The sequence below is a fragment of the Ammospiza caudacuta genome, chromosome 1, assembly GCF_027887145.1.
Source record: "Ammospiza caudacuta isolate bAmmCau1 chromosome 1, bAmmCau1.pri, whole genome shotgun sequence".
Classification (NCBI taxonomy): Eukaryota; Metazoa; Chordata; class Aves; order Passeriformes; family Passerellidae; genus Ammospiza; species Ammospiza caudacuta.
This window is the reverse complement of record NC_080593.1, coordinates 55,063,644-55,087,600: the sequence shown is the minus strand read 5'-3', so window position 1 is coordinate 55,087,600 and position 23,957 is coordinate 55,063,644. Positions and strand designations below refer to the sequence as shown.

Genomic DNA, 23,957 nt, shown 5'->3' with positions numbered 1-23,957 from the left:
AGCCTGCTGCCATGAGCTCATGCAGAACATGTCAGAGACACACGCACAGGCTGGTTTTCTGCTGACACACCAGCCTGACACCAGTCACTACCAGAGTCCCTGGGGACTTCATGCCTCACACAGGACACTCACCCCCATGTAGAAATCACTGAGGTTCCATGAGGAGTTATTTCAGATCACCTTCCTGCTTCTTCAAAGCATTTTAACTGACTTCAAATCAACATCAAAATAGATCTGCTACCTTAGAAAAAATTTGAATGGAAAAATATTTCCTCTGATTCATTAACCCCAAACAGTCTTTCATTACAGGGACCACGGGAAAAGTGACTGTACCTGATGAGCGCATATCAGAAGAGAAGAGCCATGAATGCAACTTTAAATGGAGCCATTATAATCCCAGATTAATTGCTCTTTTGATTATGAAGTTTGTCTTCAAGTTAGCTGCACATTATTTGTGTGAAGTAGTAGTGGAGATAAACGCAAGCGAAAAAAAAAAGGGCTATAGTTTGAGGAACTAAATACTGTAGCTGTCTTGTGCCCACAGCAATTTCAGCTGCACAGCTTAACCTTTTCTGGAACAAACCTCTGTATCATATGAGAGGCAAAAAAGATGAAAGACATTCACATGCTCTGTGTAAGTTTTAATAATGTGATCTATTGGACCTTATATGTAGACCTTCAAGGAACCTGTAGGATGCAGCTTGGAAATATCTAAAAGAAGATTCTGGATTTCTAGTCAACATACTAGCCTGTATTATGTTATTTCAAGCGATTTTGGAGCAGAAAACTTCTGTCATCTATAACAGTCTCATTATTCAACTTATGCTAAGCACAGGGAATAGAATAGAATAGAATAGAATAGAATAGAATAGAATAGAATAGAATAGAACAGTACAGATATAATGACCATCTAGTCTGACTGCCAGACCATTTCAGGGCTGAACAAAGTTAAAGCATGGCTTTAAAGGCTCTGTCCAAATGCCTCTTCAACACTGACAGACATGGCTGGGGGAGACCTTGACCACCTCTCCAGTAAGGCCCCATGTTTTGGCCACCCTCTGGGTAAAGAAGTGTTTCCTTATGTCAAGTCCAAATTTCACATGAGAGACAGTTTGAATTATTCCTGCATGTTCTGGCACTGTGTACCAGGGAGAAGATCTCAGTATCTCCCTCTCTACTTCTCCTCCTCAGGAAGCTGTAGGGAGCAGTGAGGTCACCCCTCAGCCTCCTCCTCCTCTCCAAACCAGACAAGCCCAGTGCCCTCAGTGCTCCCCAGAGCACATTCCTGCCAGCCCCTTCCCCTGCTTTGGTGCCCTTCTCAGCACATGCTCAAGGACCGTCACATCCTTTTTAAATAGTGGGGCCCAGCACTGCACCCAGTGCTCGAGGTGAGGCTGCACCAGCGCTGAATTCAGTGGGATAATCACCTCTCTTGGCTGGCTGCTGATGCTGTGTTTGATGCACCCCAGGATGAGGTTTGCTCCCTTGGCTGCCAGGGCACACACACTGCTGATCCCATTGATCTTCCTGCCAACCAGCACCCCCAAACCCCCTTCTGCAGGGCTGCTCTCCAGCTATTCCTCTCCCACTTCAGACTTGTGCCTGCAATTATTCCATCCAGGTGCAGAATCCAGCATTTGCTTGGTCTTGCTCAGCTTCATGTCACTGGTGACTGCTCAATACTCCAATCAATCCAGGTCCCTCTGCAAGGCAAAGCCTCTTATCCCATGGGAGAGTCAGCAGCACTTCCCAGTTTGGTATCATCACCAAAGTTACTCACAATGCATCACGTCTTGCCTTCAGGTCCTTGATTTTTTAAAATCTTGTTGAAGGATTTTAGCATGAGCTTTTAGATTTTTTTCAAATGTAAAAAAATTATATCATCTGAATTAGTTACTGACAGGTTCATCAAGTCCGAGAAACTTAGATTGATGGGAGGCATAACTTCATTATCCACACTCACTTTTCCCCAATGCAAGATATAAAAGAGATGTATCTATGTGTTCTTTTTTAAAACTTCTGTTTTAATATAATATAAATATCATAATTTTAATGTTGGTCCCATGGTGTTTTTGTGATACCTCCTTCTCAACAAAGCCTCAAGCCTGAACTAGATGATATTCAGAAATCCCTTCCATACAGCACTTCTATGAACACATTACATTTTACTCTGTATCTTATATTACCAAATTACAGATTTTAGGGGTTTTTGTTTGTTTTTTTAATATTCCCTGTGTGAAATTTATCAAAATTTGTCTGTTTGCTTTATGGAGATTTTGCAGCTTCACTCTTTGAATCTTCTGGGTAAAGAATAACAAAGTTCCTTGCTAGTTTTTGATTTAGAACACCTTTAAGTTATTTCAGTGACAGAAACTTAATTCCATACCAGCTTAGGTGGAAAACATCACCTTATAATCACAGAATCCCTTTTTGCAACACTGTTTTCTTGAGAATCTTTTGGGACTTTGCCTTTCTAATTTTCATGCTGCATCTACTGGGAATATTCAGAAGTCTCAGACCTAAGTGTTCAACATTTCAAACTCCTTTTAGGTTATTTCTCATATGATCATGCCCTGGCAAGTTACTGTGGATACTCTTGAGATAATAATGCCATCATCACAATAGATAAAAAGGGAACTAGAAATTTTTTTGTTTTAGATTTGCTTTTCTTTCCCCCCTCCTCCCTTCAAAGATATACAGAATTTTGCAGTACACCAGGATCAAATTATAAGAATGAATCACACCAGAAATTAGTGACCAGTTTTGGATTTCATTTGCTGGGATCCATCCCTGTTGGGAGTTGATGCTGGCCAAATGTCAGTGCTATAGTTGAGCAGAGGAGGGGAAAGAACAATTAAAAAGTTCATGGGGGGAGATAAGGATTAGGAGAAAAACATTTTAGGGGCAAAACAAGCTCAAAACTTTAAAAGGCATACAGAAAAAATTATAAACAGAATTAAAAGAGGATGAGAACTCAAACTTTTCATTTTCATTTCCTTCCCCCATCCCCAGCCCTTCTTTCTTTCCCACCAACAGTGCAGGGAGACAAAAACATGGGGTTTTTAGTCAGTTGGTTATTTCTAAAAATTCTTCTTTAGTTCACGTAGGGAGGAGAGTCTCTTTTGCTATGCCATGGGGTGGTTCCCAGGGGAGACAGCTCTCTGTGAACTTTTCCAATGTGGTTCTAATTTTCACAAGTAGAAGTCCTGCCCAAATCTGCTGCAATGTGAAGTTTCTCCCATGGGCAGTCTTCCCACAACTGCTTTTTTTCGTGGGCCATTTAGTTCATGGTGTTACAAAAAACAAATATTGTTATTGGCTTTTGCATTTATGTATTGACTTTTGTTTTGCAAGTGATTATTGATTACAAAAATTCTGATATAGTACAATTTTTAATTACTGCTTTTGATATAGTATAATCTCATATGATCATGTCCTGGCAAGTTACTGTGGATACTTTTGAGATAATAATGTATGTTATTATATAATATAATGTATATTATATAATAATGTCAGTTTATGTATGCACCATATAGCTTTTATAAATATTAGTGTAATATATACAATTTTAGACCATAGCATAATAGACACTGTGAAATGCTGAAATGCTTTTTCATGTAACTAACTCAGAAAATGGTGTAAAATAATAAGGTGATTTCCCACATTTGGGGACTATCTGAAAGACAGGATAACAGAAACCAGAGCACCAAAAAAAAAAAAAAAATTAACCCTCAATATCAGGTTGTGAAAATACAACAGGATGGAACTACAAGAAGAAATAAAATGTATTAATTTAATCTACAAGATGGCATGAAGACAAGTCAAAGGTTAAAACAAAGCAAAAGAACATCTAAATTCAAAAGAATGGTTGAATATGTATAAACCCTTATGAATATGCATGTACCCCCTGTAATGTAACAGTATACAGGAACATGGTTTAAGTTAACAGGGCGCTTTTGGCAAATAGCCAAGCACCCCAGCACTGGATTTTATCCCTTTTATGCCTTAATAAACTTTCATAAAAATTTTAAATAGAAAGGTGTGTTTCTCACAATGGGGTTTTGTTTATAAGGATGAGCTGTTCTAGTATAAAAGCAAGGGTCTTCTTCTTTCTCTAGAAGCAAGGGTTCTCTCTCTCTGTTCAAGCCTCCCACCTGATCACAGCTTTGCCTTTTTTCCTGGGCTGTGGGGAAATGCTGCATCCCTTCATGCACTTCATGAATTGCAGGGAAACAGTTTGTTGTATTATATCCTCACTATGGCTTGCAGAATGTGAGAAATGGCTACTCACTTTTCATAATTTTAGAAAGGTTTATTAAACCTTATCCAAAATACAACAGAAGACTGAATAGAGAAAGTGTTATGGTGCCGGGAGCAAAGGATTTTCCTCACCCTGTGCTCACCCACACAATGGAGGTTTTTCCCTTTTAACCCTTTAGCCCCTCCCAAAGTTCTGTCCATTGACCCTTCTTCGTTGTCCAGTGGTGGAGATCTCTTCCTCAAATCCTGATTGGAGGTCAGGTGTTGCCATAGTGACAGTCCAACCCTCCCAAATGTCCCAGCCCCGGGTGTTCCTTGATAACAATGCAAGGGGGTAAAACATAACTATAAATCTATAAAACTTTTCTTAACCTACATACATGATATTCGTCTGTTAATTGTGAGAGTCAATCATCACAATGCTCATCTATCATAATTCCCCCTTTTCCTTTTCTACAGATTATTTGGCTTGAACAATTTATCTCAATGAGTCATACTAGCATCTGTTGATGTGGGCAAGGACAGAGGGAACCAAAGGAAAAAGAAACAAAAATTTCCCTAGACACCCTTATCCAGAATGAACAGAAGGACTGTAGCTTTCACTGTTTCTCTTTGCTGATTTATGACCGGAGATATCTCAGGGACGCCACTTGTAAGTTTTCTGTTTCTCCCGGCTGTTTAGGTGGCCTGGAAAGGCCCAGGGATGGCCTTGAAGAGCCCGGCCCTTCAAAGGATGAGGAGAGACTCCTGATCTTGTCTCGGTCTCGGTGTTTATTAATTGTTTATCTAAAAGATTTTCTTTCAGCCCGACATAGGTCTGCACAGCAAGTCAGCCATGGGCACACACCACAAGCCCCCGGGCGGTCACTTATCTTTATACCCGAAGTTACGTATACAATATTTATCATTTTTCCCCAATACCTTCTACCCTTATTAACCGGTGCACTTCTAGTAATAACCAATCCCAAAGTGCCACCATCACCACAGAAGATGGAGGCCAAGAAGAAGAAGAAGAAGAACAGGACACGCCCCAATTCCTCCATCTTACTTCTTTAGACCCCCCTGTACCAAAATCCTAAACCCTGTGTTTTACACTCTAACTAACTTATCCCTTCACCATTCACCCCGTGAATTCCTCCCAGTCCTCATACAGGTGTCATTTCCTGTGTCGGATCAAAGTCCAGCCACCAGACACTTCTGGCAACATTCCAGGACTCCTGAGCCCCCCAAGGGTGTTCTCGGCCACTCTGCACCTCCATCCTGAGGTGCTGAGATCCCACAAAGGACATTAGAGATCCAATATGGCTTTTATCCCCATCTATCTTGCCTATGGGGTTGCTGCCCATAGGAGGTGTCTTAAAGGTCAGTACAGAGGCCAACTCAGTCTTGCCCTCCTGTCCCTTTTTTATTCAAAGATATTTGGGGAATTACAGAGGTCTGGCATGGCTTTTTGTCCCTACCTTACCATGCCTACGGGGTTGCTACCTGCAGCAGGGCTATGGAGCCTTCTTGATAGTGAACAAAGGGGCCAAACTGGTCTTGCCCTCCTTCTTTTGCCTTATTTTACTTGCGGTTCTTAAGGATGCTGTCCCACTACCTCTTACAGTCCCTTGTGTACTTCCCCTCAACAGATGCTCATAATTCTTCTTCATTAAAACATACAAACAAATAAACAAACAAACAAAAACCCATCAGTTCTTGGGCTGGTTGGTGAAAGCTTGATTCTACTTTTTGGGTGTCTTGTTATTTTCCTGGTTTTCTCTTGGTCTCTGCTTGAGAGTCAATCTCGTTTCACCCGGCCTGGATGTTATAGTCCATTCTTTGGGTTCTTCCACTGGGCCTTTAACTCTATTGGCATGAGTCCATCCCCGCTCTGCAGTTCACACAGCTGATTTGGGGGTGAGCAGCACCTGAAAGGGACCTTCTCACTCAGGAGTTAGAGGCTGATCTCTCCACAACCTGATTATCACCCAATCCCCAGGGTTAATATTATGGATTCTGAAATCCAGGGCAGCAGTTTGAGGAATTGTCCCTTTATGTCTTAGCCCTTCTAAGGTTCATGCTATAGACATATTTCTTGGCATTGCCTTCCCCTTCCTCACAGGTGGCAACCTTCTGGGGTGAGGTCAAGAAGGGTAACCCAAACAACATCTCATGGGGTGACACCCCCAAATCTGACCAGGGTTGGGTACTAATTCTCAATAAGGCCAAAGGGAGACATTTAATCCATGACATTTGGGGTTCAATCATTAGCTTAACTAGAGCTCTTTTAAGAGTTTGATTAATTCTCTCCACATGACTGGAACTCTATGGATGCCATGGAGTGTGTAACTCCTATTTCATTCCCAGGGCTTGAACCACTTATTGCAATATCTTCGATGTGGAATGGATTTCCCAGTATGAATCAATCCTGTTTATCATCCCATATCAGGGAATGATTGATTCTAGGAGTGTTTTACTCACAACATTGGCATTGGCTTTCACAGTGGGTTGGTACTGCCTCTACCCAATGAGTCAAGTGATCTACTGTCACTAGCAAAACCTTCCACCATGGTACCTGGGGAAGCTCAGTAAAGTCTACTTGGATGTTTTGAAAGATCTTAAGCCTAGTTCTTGCCCTTCCCTGGGTGTTTTCCTCATGACCTTCTTATTTACTTGTAGACATACCACACACCGTTCAGTCACCTGCTTAGCTATCCCAAAAATTCCTATGCAGCCCCAGTCCCTTAGAAATTGATCACCTGGTGCTTGTGTACCCCAATGTGTTGTTCCATCTATGCCTTACAGCATTTTCTTGGCAAGGGGTTTATTACATTTACCTCCCATCTGCTAATCTCCACTTCCCTTCTTTATTTTTCTTGGCTCCTATTTTGAGGAGTTCATCCTCTTCTGCCCCACTAAACACTGAGACTTCTTGTATTTCTCCCATGGGGACTAACAACATCATTAGTTTTTCTGTCCCTGATTCAGCTGCATTTTTAGCTTTGAAATCCACTAAATTGTTGCCTTGCACCTCTTGAGTCGCCTCTTTTTGATGCCCTTTAACATATACTATTGCCACTTCCTCTGGTAAATGTAAGGTTTCTAACACTTCTAAAATAAGTTCTTTGTGAATCAGTCCCTTTCCCTTGAATTTAATAGCCCACTCTCTTCCCAAATTTTTCCAAAGGTAAGCACTGTGCCAAAAGCATATTTTGAGTCTGTATATATTGCTCCCCTTTTCTGTGCTAATATTTCCAGAGCTCATTTTAGGGCATATAACTCACATGCTTGGGCTGACCAGTTGGAAGGTAACTTTCCCTTTTCTATGGCCACTAACCCATCATCCACTATAGTGTACCCCAATACCCGGTGCCCATGGATTACCCTTGAAGGTCCATCAATGTACAATTGTTTCCCTCCTTGGAGTGGTTGATCTGTTTGGTCTTCTCTTACTCTAGTTTGATAGTTTATAACTTCTAGGCAATTATGTATTAATTCCTCATCTTGTTCTCCATACAAAAACCGGGCAGGGTTGAGTTGGTTACTCACAATCAGCTCTAAATCACTATTTATTAAGATGGCTTCATATTTTAGCACTCAGGAATCAGTGAGTCACTTCTCAGCCTTAGGATACTTCTAACTGAGTGAGGAGCATATCCTTTCAATTTTCCCCCAAAGGTTAATTTTTTGCTTTCCTTTACAAGTACGGCAGTTGCTGCCACTGCCTGAATGCAGGTTGGCCATCCCCGGCTGACAGGATCTAGTAGTTTAGGTAAATAGACCACTGGTTTCATGGATCCTCCCCAGTCCTGGGCTAGTACCCCATGAACTACCCCTCTTTGTGCATCTACAAACAGATAAAAAGGTTTGTCTATTGGAGGAAGACTCAGTGCTGGTACACTGACTAATTTTTGCTTTAAACTTCAAACATTTGTTCATCGTCTTACTCCCACCTAATCTCTTCTTCTACTAGCTTCTCATACAAGAACTTGATGGCCTGCATGTATCCCTCAATCCATAGTCTACAATATCCCAACAAGCCTTGAAACCTTCTAACTTCCCTCTTAGTTTTTGGCCATGGGAGAGAGGCTTTCCCTGCTATTCTCTCAGGGTTCAGCCACCCGCTGTCTTGATGAATCACGTCCTAGGTATTTCACTTCCCTCCCTACAAATTGGTGATTGCCTTTTGATACTCAAAGTCCTTGGTTCCCCAGAAGAGTTAACAATGCTATGGTGGATTCCCGAACTTCGTTTTCTTCCCCTCCTGAGAGAAGCAAATCATGTACATATTGGATGAGCTTTATCTTTTTTGATGGAGAGGGACTATAGTACTTCTCCCAAGGCTTGACCAAATAGGTTTGGGGATTCGGAAAACCCTTGGGGTAATCTAGTCCACTGAAGCTGTTTCTTCCTCCTGAAATCGGGGTCCTCCCATTCAAAGGCAAATATATCCCTACTTCCCCCTGCCAGTGGACATGCCCAAAAAGCAAATTTTAGGTCTGTCACACTGAACCACTGGTGTGATGGGGGGATATTACTCGGTGGTGTATAGAGGTTAGGCACTATTGGGTACTGATTCACTGTTCACTTGTTCACTTCTCTCAAATCTTAGACAAGCCTGTAAGTCCCATCTGACTTCTTTACTGGTAATAAGGGTGTATTATGGGGGGGACATACATGGTTCTAAGGTCCTCTCTTTGAGTAGGTGCTGGATAACTGGCCATAGTCCTTGTTTCCCCTCCAGGGAGAGTGGATATTGTCGTACCTGGACTGGATTGCTGTCATCAACTATTTTCATTAGTATAGGTTTCATGTTCAATTTACCTAGATTTTTCAGTTTTGCCCACACTATCTCATGAATTCTGCTCTCATTCCTCTTCTCGTAATTAGAGAAGCTTAACTGCCACTTTTTCTTCCTCTGGGAGTACTCCAATGTCTAACTTCACCTGTAAATCCCTAATAGATTGCACCCTGCTTCTGAAACTAATAGAACATCCCCAATTCCTACTTGATTTGCCCCTTCAAACATTACTTCCTTTATAACTGAGACCTTGAACCCTTCCCCTTTTGCACCTACTACTTGTATGGTATCTTGACCCTTTTTGCACCTGTTTGGGATTCTACAAACATAAGTTCTTTCAGCCCCCATGTCTACTAGGAATTCAAATTCTTCCTCCTAGGGGCCTATTTTTAAAGTTATCAAGGGCTCCTGATGATATTCTGGGCCCAGGAGATAGAGGCCCTGACACCCCTCATCTTCTGCTTCCCCTTTTTGCTCAGTCTTATAGACCCTCAGGTCCTTTTCCCGCTGGGGGCAATTTTTTCTGCTATATCCATTCTTTTACAGTAAAGCAAACTGGTCCTTCATTTCCCTGTTTCCCAAACTCTCCCTTTTGTGCCCAGTCCCAAGGAGCTGCATCCCTCCTCCATCTTCCCATACCCAGAATCTCCCTCCCTTACCTGGGTAGTTCTTTATGTGCTCATTTCCTTCCCTAATGGCAGTTACCATTACTTGGCTTTTGCCTTGGCCTTCTCTTCATCTCTCTTTACATACACCTTCTGTGCTTCCCTTAAAAGATCCTCTAACCTCCTTTCTTGCCAACCATCTAACTTTTCTAACTTTCTCCCTATATCTGGCCAGGCGTGAGTGACAGAATTTATCTTTAGTAAGATCTGTCTGGTCACTCCGTCAGGGTCAACTCCGAATACTGCCTCATATTTTTCCTCAACCTTTCTAACCACTCTGTTGGGGTTTTTTCCCTCTTTTGCTGCTCGTCAAAACCCTTAGAGGCATTTGGATTACATGGGACTGCCTCTTTGATACCTCTTATAATCCTTGTTCTATATTCCTCCATGTCTTGCCTCCCCCCAGTGCTGTTGCGGTCCCAGGTGGGGCACAGTGTGGGCATTTTCAGATCCCCAGGAGGTCCTTGCACATGGTCCCTTTCCCGTATCCGAGCTGCCTGGATCATTTGTCCTTCCTCTGGTGGGAACAACATGGTCATTATTGATTGCATTTCTTCCCATGTGTAAATATTGGGCCCCAGAAACTGGTCTCACTGCTCCACTAATCCAATGGGGTCTTCTAATAGTCTTTTAAATTCCTTTTTAAGCATTCTCACGTCAGAGGAATTAAGAGTATGGTTACAGGGGTACTTTCCTCAGGGGGTACAGTCCCAATGCTTGGCTCCCACCCTCTGATCTGCTTTCCTCTCTCTGTGCTACCCTGCTCCTGGCTAGGCCTATCAGAGGGCAGGGGAGGTGCAGTTGGAGCAACTGGATGTGGCAGGGGTAAGTGGTATAACAGGTCCCACTCTGTATGTACTGCTACCTTAAACACGCTCACCTTCTCAGCAAGCAGCATAGTCACTCTCTTCCTGATTGAATGGTTTCTTAGCTCTTACATACATGTTTAATGATTGGCATATCCATTCCTCTTCTGACCCATATCTTGGCCAGTATACGTGAACACTCCTAATTTCCTTTCTGGTCCATTCCAACACGCAGTACTGAACCATTTTGCTCTCATCCTTATCTCTGGTGCTGGGGTCATATTTCTACCGGGCTAGCTTCCTTCCCAGTGGATTATCTGGGGGTATGCCCATTGGTTCCTCTTCAATCTCTCCTTCTTCCTTTGGGGATTAGCTACTCACCCATGATCCCATCTTGACCAGGTCTTCCTCTGACAGAGCCCACTTTTGCAACCACAGGCCCTTTTGACAGAGCTTGCCTCCCCAATCAGCCAACTACACACTCTCCCAGCAAGGCCTGCCTCCCCAAGAAGGGCGAGGGAAAGGGGAAAAAAAGAAACCAGGAAAGGAGGAAGGAGAAGAAAAGGGAAGAGAGAGAGAGACAGAGAGGAAAAAGGGAGAAAAAAAGGGGAAGAGAGAGAAAAAACTAGGAAAAAAGCTTTACCTCTCCTCTGAAAAAAAACCCCTATAGTCCAGGGGCTTCCATCCCCGTCCCGTTCCAGCTTGGCTCGCTCTGTCCCAGCTCCCTGTGGCACATGAAGTGCTACACCTACTGTGGGGTAACCCCACTGCAGCAAACCTCTCAGTGGTTGTCCCGTTTCTAGCCCGATCTTGGCTGGCTCTGGGATCCATGGAGCTGGTTGCACCCAAGAGCCGCCCCCGCCTGAGCTCAGCCACCACTGGTGCCACTGATGCCTGGCCCGCCGGTGCTTCCCCCGAAACCGCCGCTGGACACTGCCACTCAGCCAGCCCGGAACACTACAGTGCTGGCCATGCCACCCCCAAACCCGCCGCTGCCTCAGTGCTACAAAACCCTTCACAAACCCTTCTACCTCACGTGTCCCGCCGGCCATGGGGGAAAATCCCCGCTTTCCTCCTCACCACATATCCTGCCCTTCCCTCCAACCACCCAATATCCTAAAACTCCTATGGACCAGGACAGGCCTAGTATAGTATGGCATGGAGTTTGCTTTCCTATATTGGAAGTACGGAGTAATTGTCTGGCCAAAAAATAGTACTCACCCCTCTTCATCACTTTATCCAGCCTCCTGTGGCCTCCGGGCTTCAGCCTGCAACAACCGCTGGTCCTGGGATTGTCCAATAGAGTCCGCCAAATTTGTGGCCGGGGTGTGCCACTTTTAGAAACTTCCTAGCACCACTGGGGCAAGATGTTTATCCAGGATGAGTACCCCAAAACTGTGATAAATGGCTACTCACTTTTCATAATTTTAGAATGGCTTATTAAACCTTATCCCAAATACAGCAGAAGACTGAATAGAGAAAATGCTGTTGTGCGGGAGCAAAGGATTTTCCCCACCATGTGCTCACCCACATAACGAAGGTTTCACCTTTTAACCATTTAACCTCTTAACCCCTCCCAAAGTTCTGTCCATTGACCCTTCTTCGCTGTCCAGTGGTGGAGATCTCTTCCTCAAATCCTGACTGGAGGTCAGGTGTTGCCATAGTGACTGACCCTCCCAGATGTCCCAACCTCAGCTGTCTCTTGGTAACAATGCAAGGGGGTAAAACATAACTATAAATCTATAAAACTTTTCTTAACCTATACACATGCTATTTGTTGGTAATTGTGAGAGTCAATCATCGCATTACTCATCTATCACAATAAGAATCTCAGCTCCGACACTCAGAGCACTTCCTTGTCCCCTTCCCTCCTTTTGCACTGATCTTAGTATCGCCATATAGTTCTCCTCATGTGTCTTCACGTTTTCTCTGACTCGGGAGACAACTGGTGTACGTAGGTTCATTTGTTCTCATGTTCTGTTAATTGAAAAGATGTTACAGAGTTCTGCAACACTGAAAGATTGATCCTGTCCAGGGAATTGCTTGCCATGCCTCTCACTGCTGGTCATGTGGTCCCTGCTGGTACCAAGCGGGCTGTGCTGGCCACCGGCTCCACTCAGCACCTCTCCATGTGGAGTGCCAAAATGGAAGAGCTGCTGCTGCCACATTTACCCTTCTGTTCACAGTATGGCTGGCTAAAAGTGGCTAAGGAATAAAAGACAATTGCAAGCCATGCCAAAATAGCTGTGGCTGCGTGTTGCTGCCCCGCCACTCCGATCTCCGCCGCGTGGTCCCAGCCATGTGGCCGCTCTTGGACCAAGAGAGCAGTGGCTGCTGCATTTTTACCACTGCTAAGGAATTCAGTGGTGCTTCTGTGAATAATACTTCTGCCCAAGCCAAGCATTTAGAGGTATCTCCTCTTTGGCTGGGGAACATGATTTAGCCCAACAGTAGTTTATACTGGCTTCACTTCTGGTGTGACTGCAACACTATGAAACACCAAGGCACAAAGCCCACAGCATGAAAAAGATGTTTTTGATTATCTTTGAAAGACCATGTCAATCAGAAGAGGTTTTTGAAGACTGGAAAAAAGTAAATCTTACTCTTCAAAGTTCTAGTTCTCATTTTAACCATATAATTAACTTTAGAGAGCAAGAAGTAGGATCAGGAAAACCACAGGCTTGTTAGACTCAATCAATCCCTGGGAAGGTGATGGAGCAAGCAGTGCTGGAGCAGGGGAATTGGATTAGATGATCTGAAAAGTCCCTTCCTATCTCAGTGATTCTCTTTGCACCACTGAAAATGTTGTCCTGGAAAGTTTGCCTCTGAAGGAAAATGTTTTCCTTAGCTTCACACCAGATAATGGAATCCCCCAGGAACTAAGGATGAACAGGGTAGCTTCCACAGGATATACAAAGCATATACTTTAACACACAGCACAGCATGTTTGCAGATAATGACTGAAAATCACTACACAATTAAAAAATAGGCACCCACTCCAATATTCAGAGAGGAGTGGTAAGCGGTGTAGAGAAGGAGAAAAGAGAGAAAGAATAATTATGAAAGAATGTAAATGGACAATACTTCTCTTAGCCCATCACAGTAAAGTCTTTTGATACTGCAAAGAGAATGAAAGTCTGCACAGCACAGAACTAAGTTATGCCAGAAATATATTTTTGGCTGAAATGTTCAAGGAAACACAGGGAAAATGCTTTCCAGCTTTGACTTTGCTTAACTAAAGATCTTCATGATTTTGAAAAAATTCCAGATGAAGACTCAATAGAGACACACTAGAGTTGGACACACTGAAAAGTGGTTCAGTGTTTCTTGTGCCAGCACATGCAAAAATGGCTGCTACTGAATGGGTCCTACACAATAAAAACACTGTTGTCTTCTGCACCTTCCCATGCTACTACTTTATTGCAAGAACAACACAATAAAATGTGAGACAATTACTCATTTTTAAGAACATTTCAATTAAAAAAATTTTAAAAAATTCTCAACTTATTTATTGTGGCTTCCATCCATCGTTTTCATGAGAAACAGATAAATCTGTATCCTTTGTGAACACTATTTGGAACGTCATCCAGTGGACATCTTGCTAAATGTGATTTTACGGCTATCAGATACCAAGATATCATTACCTTATCAATCTAACTGGATTTAAATTCTACTGGGATCTGAGTAAAAGCAAGGGCAGGAAAATCCTACCAACAATTCAAGTGCCCTCTGCAGCTCCTGCCACTTCCTAGCCCTTAACTATACTCCTACACCTCCACCTCTGGCAGATCCTTCAGGCTGGAGAGGTATCAGCCTCCACTCAGCCCATTTCTGACTCCTGCACCATGACTGGTCCTAAGCACAATCCAGGAGCAGATGGCACTGGCGGCCTTGTCCATTCACATTACAGACTCCTGGGTGAATGTTGCAGTCAGAACGTACCAGAATGCCTAAGACCTGGCTCTACTGCAAAAACTTATTATGATCCCCATTTATGGAAGGCTTTAAAGGCTAAATTTAGGTCATTCTCACTATGACTCATTAACTTCTCTTAGAACTTCTATTCTCTTCTACATTTGATGCCTCAGACACTTCAGATGTCCTGTTTTCTGCATAATTTAATATTTGATTACAGTAAAAAAAAGCACACATTGTCATGAAGAACAGAAAAACCATAATCTATGGATATTTTTAATTCCAAAGGCAAATTTATCTTTCATGGAATAAACAGGAGAATAGACAATTCCAAAAGTATATAATTAAAGCATCGTTTTTTAAATAAGGTACTTATTTTCTTACTAACCTTGTTTAAGTTATTTTGAAAGTACAGCAGTTGATTTACAGCAAGTATTTAGCAAAGATACAGTCTTTGAGAGGGAAGCTTTCCAGAGAGGAAGAAACCCTGATGTTATGCCTGGCCTGAATAAGAGGCCAGAACTATACAACAGGAGATGGGAAACTAGCTTCTCAGAGAGATTTTTCTTCATTCAGATAATCACCCTTGTTCAGCATTAGGTAAGAATTTTTCTGCAAGTAGTTTTCCAAAGCATAGGCAAGGACCAGTGCAACCAACCTGCAGAGATGGCACTGTTTTTCCAAGGTGACTGCAGACATACAGTATTTGAATGCTAAATCACATCATTTCAGAAGCAGGAAATCCACTGTGACGTTTTTATTCAAGAGGTTATTTGCAATTCCAGCTCCCTTGAATTACAGTCAGGAACTCTACACAGCAAGCAGAAAACAACTGTGGTAGTCTACTCAATAGCAAAAAAAAGAACAGTGCCTGCTTAAAAGACTCCAGCTGAATAAACATTAAGCCTAAGATGGAAAGTGATTAATTTTCCTATGATGAAAATTTGCTGACCAACCTGTGCATTCTATACAGAATACTGACAACCTCCACCCAATTATCAGCCAAAATGTATGGAATATGATACCATATGGAATATAACATGCATCCAAAAATGGGGAAGCAACTCATTTTGTCTTTGCCCTTGCTCTGTAGCACAAGATCAGTGTCAGAAACTGAACTTACTCATGTTCCAACACACAATACCCAATGTGTTCAAGGCTTCCTGTAGAGCAGCTTTAGAAAACATACCTTTGTCTAAAGAACAACTTCTTGAAGCATTAACTGACCCACTGAATCATGTCATGGTGGGCAGCAGACTCTTGCTCAACTGCCATACACAGTTGATTCAATACATCGCTGATCCAAAGGTTGACTTCTGCAAAACTCCTCCTTTTGAAGAAGCCAACCTTTATCATGATGCTGTCCACTTTAACTGAGTTCTCAGCAGGACTAAATAGCCTCATGCTGAGTAGGCTCCTCCAGCTCCCCACTCTCTTGGGCCCCCCAAAATCTTCAGTGTAGCCCAACATTTTCACCAAGCCTATCACACAGCATTGGGGGTTTAAAGTAATAAAAGCAGGACAGATGTGAAAAATCATCTGAAGACTCACTTTAGCTTGTCACAGGATGAGCGGGAGCTTTAAACAAGCCCTGCCTTAGGCTCGGATTTTGACAACAGTTTAAATTAAAGAAATCACTTTGGCAAGTTCTGAGGATGGCAGATCAAGGTCTATTTATAAAATGAACTATTTATTAAACAGACATGAAATAACACATAAAAATCTTGATCAGAATTACTTACTACAAACTTTAAAAGTTAAGAACTACTAGTAGATTACAGCATAATGCTGCCCTGTATCAAGGTACCTATAGTAAAGCTACCAAAAGAAATAGTATTGATTAGGAGTCAAATGTAACTTACAGCCAAAATGACAGTAATGTACACAGATTACTTCACTTAACCCCTGGAAAATAACTGCAAAGCAATCATCTCTACTCATGGGGAAAGCTCCATACATTTCCAGGAAAATGTATAGAAGATTTCTGCTCTTTGAAAGTTTAGCGTGGCTTTTATAGTTTGTAAAGTGAGTGTCTGTCAGTCAGAAATCCAACCTATTTTGCCAGACGTCACTTCAACAGCAAGATGGTTTTTGCTGGTTGGGAGACCAGTATAAACCCCAAGGCATAAAAATAACTTTCTACAAGACAGCTTGTCCTGTTTAAGTTATCTGGTTGGTTAACAACATAATTTCTTATGGGGGAAGGTGAGATGTCCTGCTTACAAGCCAAAATAGTTTTCTCTCTTTTGATATGATAAACCAATTTATACTTACTTGATCCACCACAAATCGTTTCAGTTACCTTTATTGGTCAAGAACTCACACAGAAATGGATGTATCAGAGAAAAAATAACTTTTAAGTTTATTTGAAGTTTACCTTAGAAGCACAAGAGCTTTGGCATCTGAAGAAAGTGCAGCTGAAACTGATTAAGTGCTACTCTGTACTTTTCTGATATGTTCTGCAATTTTACAGTTAATTCTTAGGCAAAGTTCTTCTTCAGAAGAAAAGCTCTTGGGTAGCTGAATATTTTAGACTCTAATATCAGATGTTTTCTATGATGTAAAGGCTTCTTAGGAAGAAGAGTGTATCAAAGTTAAGTCTGCACATATCCTGCTGAATCTTAATGAGCAAATTTAGACTTCAGAAACATGAAAAGGGTAGTCCCTGAAGCCCAAATGAAAGAAGCTTTGGATTTAGTGAAGATTTTGATTAGATTTTCATACAGTGATTTAAAATTACTTGCATAATGCAAAGAATATGCCAGGCTATAATGCAGTATGATTGCTGATGATGGCAGACTAGCAAACTGAGTCACAGAATGATAAATGCTTTAGTGAATTTAAGGCCAAGCTGAAGAAAAAAAAAAAACGCTCTTGAAATTATCATGTAACTCTAATCTACAGGACACTTTCCCATATACAGCTATGGAAGTAGGTTGACTTTTTCCTCCTGTAAGCTGACAGCTTATTGCATTCTTAAGATAGAACATAGAAAAACTGTTTAAAGCTACTGAGGAAGAGGGGTTTAAAAAAGTTTTTAACTTTTACATGCATGGCATGCATTAACTCAAGCATCATGGTGAAACAACCCTTGAGGTCACCGGAACGTTTCATTTACTAGGAATCAAAGCAGCTTTCCTGATCAGTGTAGTGAAGAATGGATAAAAGAACAATATAACTGAGAATAAGTACTAGCTGCTGAAAACAAAAAGCTGCAAAACCAGGCACAAATTCTTATGGGTGAAGCTTGATGTATGCAGACTATGTCCTGCACTACAAACCTCCTACCCTTCTGTTACTCCACTCAATCTATGTTCATTAATAATTTGCAAGTTTTTTTATTTTTTCCTCAACTGCCTGTGTTAACACAAAAGATTAGTATGCTTTTGAGAAGATCTATTCTTTTAATGATTGTTTTGCCTATGTAATCATGCAGAGTAAATTCTAGCATTTCTAAACACATAAATTTTTATTCGAGTATTATACAGATCTGCAGAGTGGACAACACAAAATCATTCTTCAGATTGCTATACCAATTGCCCAGAGGATTTTAAAAGATTATTATGAATATACATAAACTAGAAATCCAAGTTTCCACATTAGAAATTATTTTAAGGTGTACTTTCATGGGAATAAGGTATAGAAGAAGGTGTTGTATTAGAGGTACCATATTTTCCAGTTTTACAGATAGACTGCAGTATATACCATTGATTTAGAACTTAGTATGTTACCATGTTAACTTGTTCAAACAGTTAACAGTTAATTTGATGGCAAAAAAAAATATTTTTGCTCTCAAACTCAACTTATTAAAAACCAGAAAAATAACTTGGGAGTTCTGATTACTTTTCTTAAGGAAAAGATGCTTATTTTCAATTTAGCCAGCATATATTATAAACAGATTATATTACTGTGAAGACATTCTCAAAGATCACTTCCTTTGGATCAACAAAACAGAATGCAGTTCAAATGAAAAATATCATTTTGTTAACATCCAGTTGACTTATTTAACTTAGTTGTTAAATTGCTAATGCCACAAGAAACTTCTAAAGATCTTACCTTTGAAAAGTCAGATACATTTTTTTCTCTTGCACTTAAATGAAACCATGCACTTCAACCACACATAAAATAAGCATAGAGACCTACTGCTGACTTTAAAAATAAAGTTTATGGATGAGTTGAACGTGAGAAAAACTCACTTTAAACTACTACACTGTGAAGATTAATTGAGAAATTACCCAGTTTCTAATGAACTATGAATGTGTAACAAGGGCAAATTACCAATGTATGGAATTCACAGTTAACAAATTTGTTAACTGAAAATATGAGTTGGCACACAACTTCAAGTTCTAAAGCAATTTCACTGAAAGGAGTCAGACTCCTGTGGGTCTCAAGGTAAATAGACTAAATCAGGACTGAAGTAGTCTGGTGAGCTGAATTCATGGCACTACATTTTTCTTTACAATATCCAACCATAAGCCTGATGTGGTTCCAAACTGAATGCACATTAACTGATAGCAAACACAAATCTCTAAATCGCATGGGTTTTTTGTTTCACGTTTTATTTTTTTTTTCTGTTCCAGAATGAAGTAACAAGCTGAGCAAAGGAACCATGACATATGAATTGCATAACGAAGACTTACCAGACAAAGATTTTCACATTTTTTCATTACCCAAAATATTCAATAAACAGGATAAACTACAGGAACCACTTTTGAATCACAATCAAAATTATATACAGAAATGGAAAATTACAGTGGCTCTTATGGTCCTAACAGATTTGGTGTCGCTGACTGACATGGAGAACTAGGCCACTGCTATTTCTTCATCTCCAGGACTGCACTTCCTGGCCCCCTGTGTTTGGCACTGCATATATTGCAGAACTGGACAGAAGATACCTAAATCAAAAAAGAAAAAAGGAATCTCTCAGAGAAATGTAGCCACATCAGAATGTGTGAAGATGAATTAAAAGTGCCAATGCCCTTCTCAACATTACTGCTCACAGTCAGACTGTTCCCAATCAACAGTCATGGATAGGTGAGGGAAGACAATATAGAAAAACATAGTAAGACAGGCTGTTCTGGAGTCAGAGGGCAGCACAGCCCAGCACTCACTGCCACCTGCCAGAGGAGTAATGACAAACTTTCTCCACACCAAAAATGAAAAGTATCACTGATTATCTTCATATATAAAGGTGAGAGTAAAGTCACTTGGTGAGCTCCAATAACCACTGCATGCCTTAGTCACAGCTCTGTCTTTGGGTAGTGCTCCACAGATTTCCAACAACTGAGATCAGGGCCCAAATACTGTCATTTGACATCAAAGATGTGTTTACTGTTACTCTGTGTTTAGCCCTGTGCGCATTTTGTGCACACACTATTTACATTTCAGTAACATGATGGATCACCTAAGGCCACATATTACAATGTAACAGGGGAAATTTGGCTCTTTTACATGTATACACCCCTCTATTAATACATACTGTCTATGAATAGATATCATATAATATCTACGTAACATTTAAAAATCCCACCTAATCAGTCACTTGCCGCAGAAAATTGAGAATGCTAGATAAATTTTAGATTATTTCTCACAATAAAATTTGTGGTAAATATTGAAGAAATATCTACTAGTTGTTGGACTTGTACAAATGATCTAATATTTTCAGCTTTTCCTAACATATTTAAGTATCCATGCTGTACCATATGGCTACAAGCACTTTGTTTACTTACAGATGAAGTGATTCACTAAAGCTATTTTTCCACTGCATGTTAATGTTCAGAGATAGATACAGAATCTCAAAGACTTACATTTAATTTTCTATGTGATTTTGTTACCATTCGAATGCTTTCATTCCTATATTTAAATCCTGTTATATCTATAAGTTATATTTTTTGCTTTGTGTTAATTGAACAAACAAACTAACCCCCCAAACAACTTACAAAGAAAAAACTGTTTTGACCATAAGGATGATTACAAACATATTTAAATATTCACTCTGAAATGACTGATTTTTGTCTTCCAGGTCAGAATCATTTAATATGGTTCACTTGAGAAAATACCTTTATTCTCATCTTTGAGTATGTTTAGTTAAAGTAAAAGCTGGAATGGAAGATAATTAAAAAATTAGAGAGACTGTATTCCCTGTATGTCTCAGAGTTGCATTATATATTCTGATTGCAGAAAGTGATAAAATACTGTTCAAACAGTAGTGATTTCTTTCTACATTGGATGAACTTCAGTTGCAGTATCCTTAAACTCTTTTCTTGGTCACATACTACTATGTGGTATAATCATAAGTTATGCATGTAATCATACAATTCCTCATAGACCCATGCCCTTCTCCACAGCTGAGAAAAGAAAATGTGTCACTTTATCTTTGGCAAAGGTGTCAGACATATTAAGCTAATTCCTTACCGTGTTAGATACAGGCAGGCACTCTCTGTGAAACATGTGTCTGCAGTGGAACACTACCACACTGAAGGACTTGGATGCATCTGGGAAACAGAAAAATAAATTAATTTCAACAGGGCTATGAAACAAATGATTTAGTGGCTACAGCAATATATGCCCACATTCTGTCATACACAGAGAAACTTCAAGTAACATCTCTCAAAACAATTTCAAAATTATTCTGACTCATTTATAGAAACCATTAAGAGCACGGGAAACGTGTGCCAGTGATGGAGTTCCAAAACAATTTTTTCTGTGGTTGAGATACTGTATACCTCCCTATCAGGAATTTTTCATCTCAATATATGCTACATGCTAAATTTGGGCAGGGAGAAGAGTAAACTACCACCAAATAATGCAGCTGCTTTGAAGAAAAGATAGCAGAAAAATTCTTGCACTACTGTGAAGAGAACCAGAACACTGAGCAGTTCTAGAGCCTGCACTGCACACCATGATCCTGAAATTTGGCAACAAGCTGCCTAAGTACAAGATGTCAGCTTTCATTCTCAAATGAATATTTAGCCAAAGTAGAACCCTTAATACAACACTCACATATCTAAAGAATAACTATCTCACTCACAAGCATCATTTGCATTCCACTTTGGCTCTTTTCACCTCAACACACATACCTCAAAGCACTAGCACATTCAATTCTGTCAGATTCTCCTTGCCTGTATATTGCTACACATGATCCCAGTATCATTGTTTTTATTTATTTAAGTGAAAAATGGTAGAAACCAGATTAACTGTAAGTCCTTCTATCAGGCTGTTAACACCCAGAAAACAAATAAATGTCTGTACATATGCTTTGCGTTATATATTCTTGCTTTAACAGGCCACAACAGATATTCTCTTGGTAAAACTACTTCTTTTTAAGACACCCAACAACTATATTGATATTTCTGGACTTGAAGAATGAACATCTCTGAAATAACATCCTGAATTTCTATTTTTACAACTACCTTTACAAGGTAGTTGGTTTTAAGCTAAACCAACTTTGGTCTAAAGCTAGTTGGTTTTAAGATGTTGCAAATGTGGTGCCCATGACTGAAGCCAAGAACTCACCACCATTCAGACAAAAAATACATGCAAAAACATTTTACAGTCTACAAGTTCAGTGTGAATAATCCAACAGATGTGGACAAGATTTGGTGGCCTAAGTTTGTGGTTCCAATAATCTTTGAGAATATGTACGCTGATGGAATTAAAAGTTGCCTTGAATTCCATGTAATCAAATCAGAAAATAAGGAAGACAAAGTTGAATAAGAAATAATATCTGGGTTTACTGCAACAAAAAATGTTCAGTTAGACTCCCTCCCATGTCAGATTTCAAAAGCAAGCTTTGCATAGGAGATTGAAATTTATACAGTGATCATCAAAGGAGACTACGCATTTTTATGAATAATTTTTCTTAAAATACTACTAAAGAAATTTACAAAAAAAATTTTACAACCTCTTTTTTTTTTTTTTTTTTTTTTTTTTTCCAAGAAAAGCATCCTACCTGAAGGAAGTACTGGAGACAGACATGATTCACAGATATTCTCCTCTGAAAAACAAAACAAAAGAAAATTAGGCTCTGTTAACAAACTCCATGTTTACTTTTTATAAAGCAGGCATGAACATACTGCTCTTACAGAAATGGAGCTTGGTCCTAAAGCATTTACTTAAGATGCCTAACAACCTATTAAAAATTGAAGAGCAATACTGAAGGAACATTTCTAATAAAACATGATAAATATTTAGATTTGATGATGGCAGAACGCAGGATTGAGGCTGTTTAGGAACAGTGCTGAAGAGATGAAAGGCAAACTGAAACAAGGAGCATAGGATGGGTGGCTGTTAACTCTGCAGCATTTTGGAGCAGAAGCTCTGGTACTCTGTCCTGTCTCTGGCTATTAACACTCAGCTGGTGTGAATTACAGTGCTGTTCACATCATTAGCACCCTGCAAAATATTTTCAACTGTTTCTGGCAAGCTTCTTGTATCTTTTGCTTTGGTTGCAGATTATCACCATCTGATTGTCCATGTTGGTATTAACCATCATTTTCACCTTTACAGAGGAAATGCAGGACAAAATACTTTACTGGCTATGCAGAGACTGATCAAGAGAAACAGCTGCATGCTGGGTCTTGTAGTTTTTGAGATACAAATAATTCCTCTGCAAAGGGGAAAAGCATCTAGTATCCTCCTACACTCTACAGATACGGTAAAAATTGCAGGCTTTTGTGCACCTTCCAAAGCAGACAGTCAGGAGGTATATAAACAGTCTATATAAAATAGTCTTTAAAATATTGAAAGTCATCACGTTTCCTCTGTACCCACCATCCACTAGAACACCCTTCATCTGAGTTCGATGCATTTTCTTCAATAAAGAAAGAGAATCAGCAACGAGTATCTTTTTGCATCCTTCCCGCAGCAAGATCTGTTGGTGCAAAGAACATAAAAGACAGTGGTTGTTGAACAGATGGGTATATCAACTATCTTGACAAGTCACCACTCTGTTTTTGCTGCCAAAGTGAGTGCAAGGAATGTTTAAAACTTTTCAAGGCATTATAAAGGAGGCAAAGGAGCAACTTTTTGTTGCTATCACTTCTATCTAAATAAAAAGCCCACAAAAAACCCCCAAAACCCTACAAAACAAAAACAAACATCAAAAAATAGAATTCTTTACAAAGATACTATTATTATAATTATGAACATCTTCCTATGAGATGGTGTTGACAAAATAACAACAGAGAGGAATTTTTACAGTGGAATTCAAAATACATTTTATTCAAATATATATCCTGCTGAGGAGTCATTTAATAAGCAGTACTAAATGTCTATGCACCTAACCAAAGGTCCCTAGTTCATTCCACTTCAGCAAAAGTCTCAGCTCCCTTTTGACTTATTTGGTATTTTTCATTAGATTGACCTGTCATTGCCTGAAATGGTTTTGAAACACAGAAGAAGCAAGGGCATAACAATTATAGAGAACCTTATTGAACAATAGTTAATGGAGCAAGTATGGAAAGACAACAAACCCAAGTAAGTGTTTTGGACTTTTTTCTTCCTTCTCCCAAATTGATGTTTGGAAAT

At 40.2% G+C, this 23,957-nt stretch overlaps 1 protein-coding gene across 1 annotated transcript in view; it reads right to left on the bottom strand.

The window, feature by feature from the left end:
• Positions 1-16,036: 16,036 nt before the first annotated feature.
• Positions 16,037-23,957, bottom strand: part of VPS41 (VPS41 subunit of HOPS complex) — a 112,013-nt gene continuing 104,092 nt past the window's right edge. The window contains exons 26-29 of the mRNA XM_058825332.1: positions 23,202-23,301; positions 22,381-22,425; positions 20,844-20,923; positions 16,037-19,324 (exon numbers count right to left, since the gene is read on the bottom strand). Of these exons, the coding sequence (XP_058681315.1) occupies positions 19,244-19,324; positions 20,844-20,923; positions 22,381-22,425; positions 23,202-23,301 (306 nt within the window). The 3' untranslated portion in view covers positions 16,037-19,243. The remainder of the gene's footprint in view (positions 19,325-20,843; positions 20,924-22,380; positions 22,426-23,201; positions 23,302-23,957) is intronic.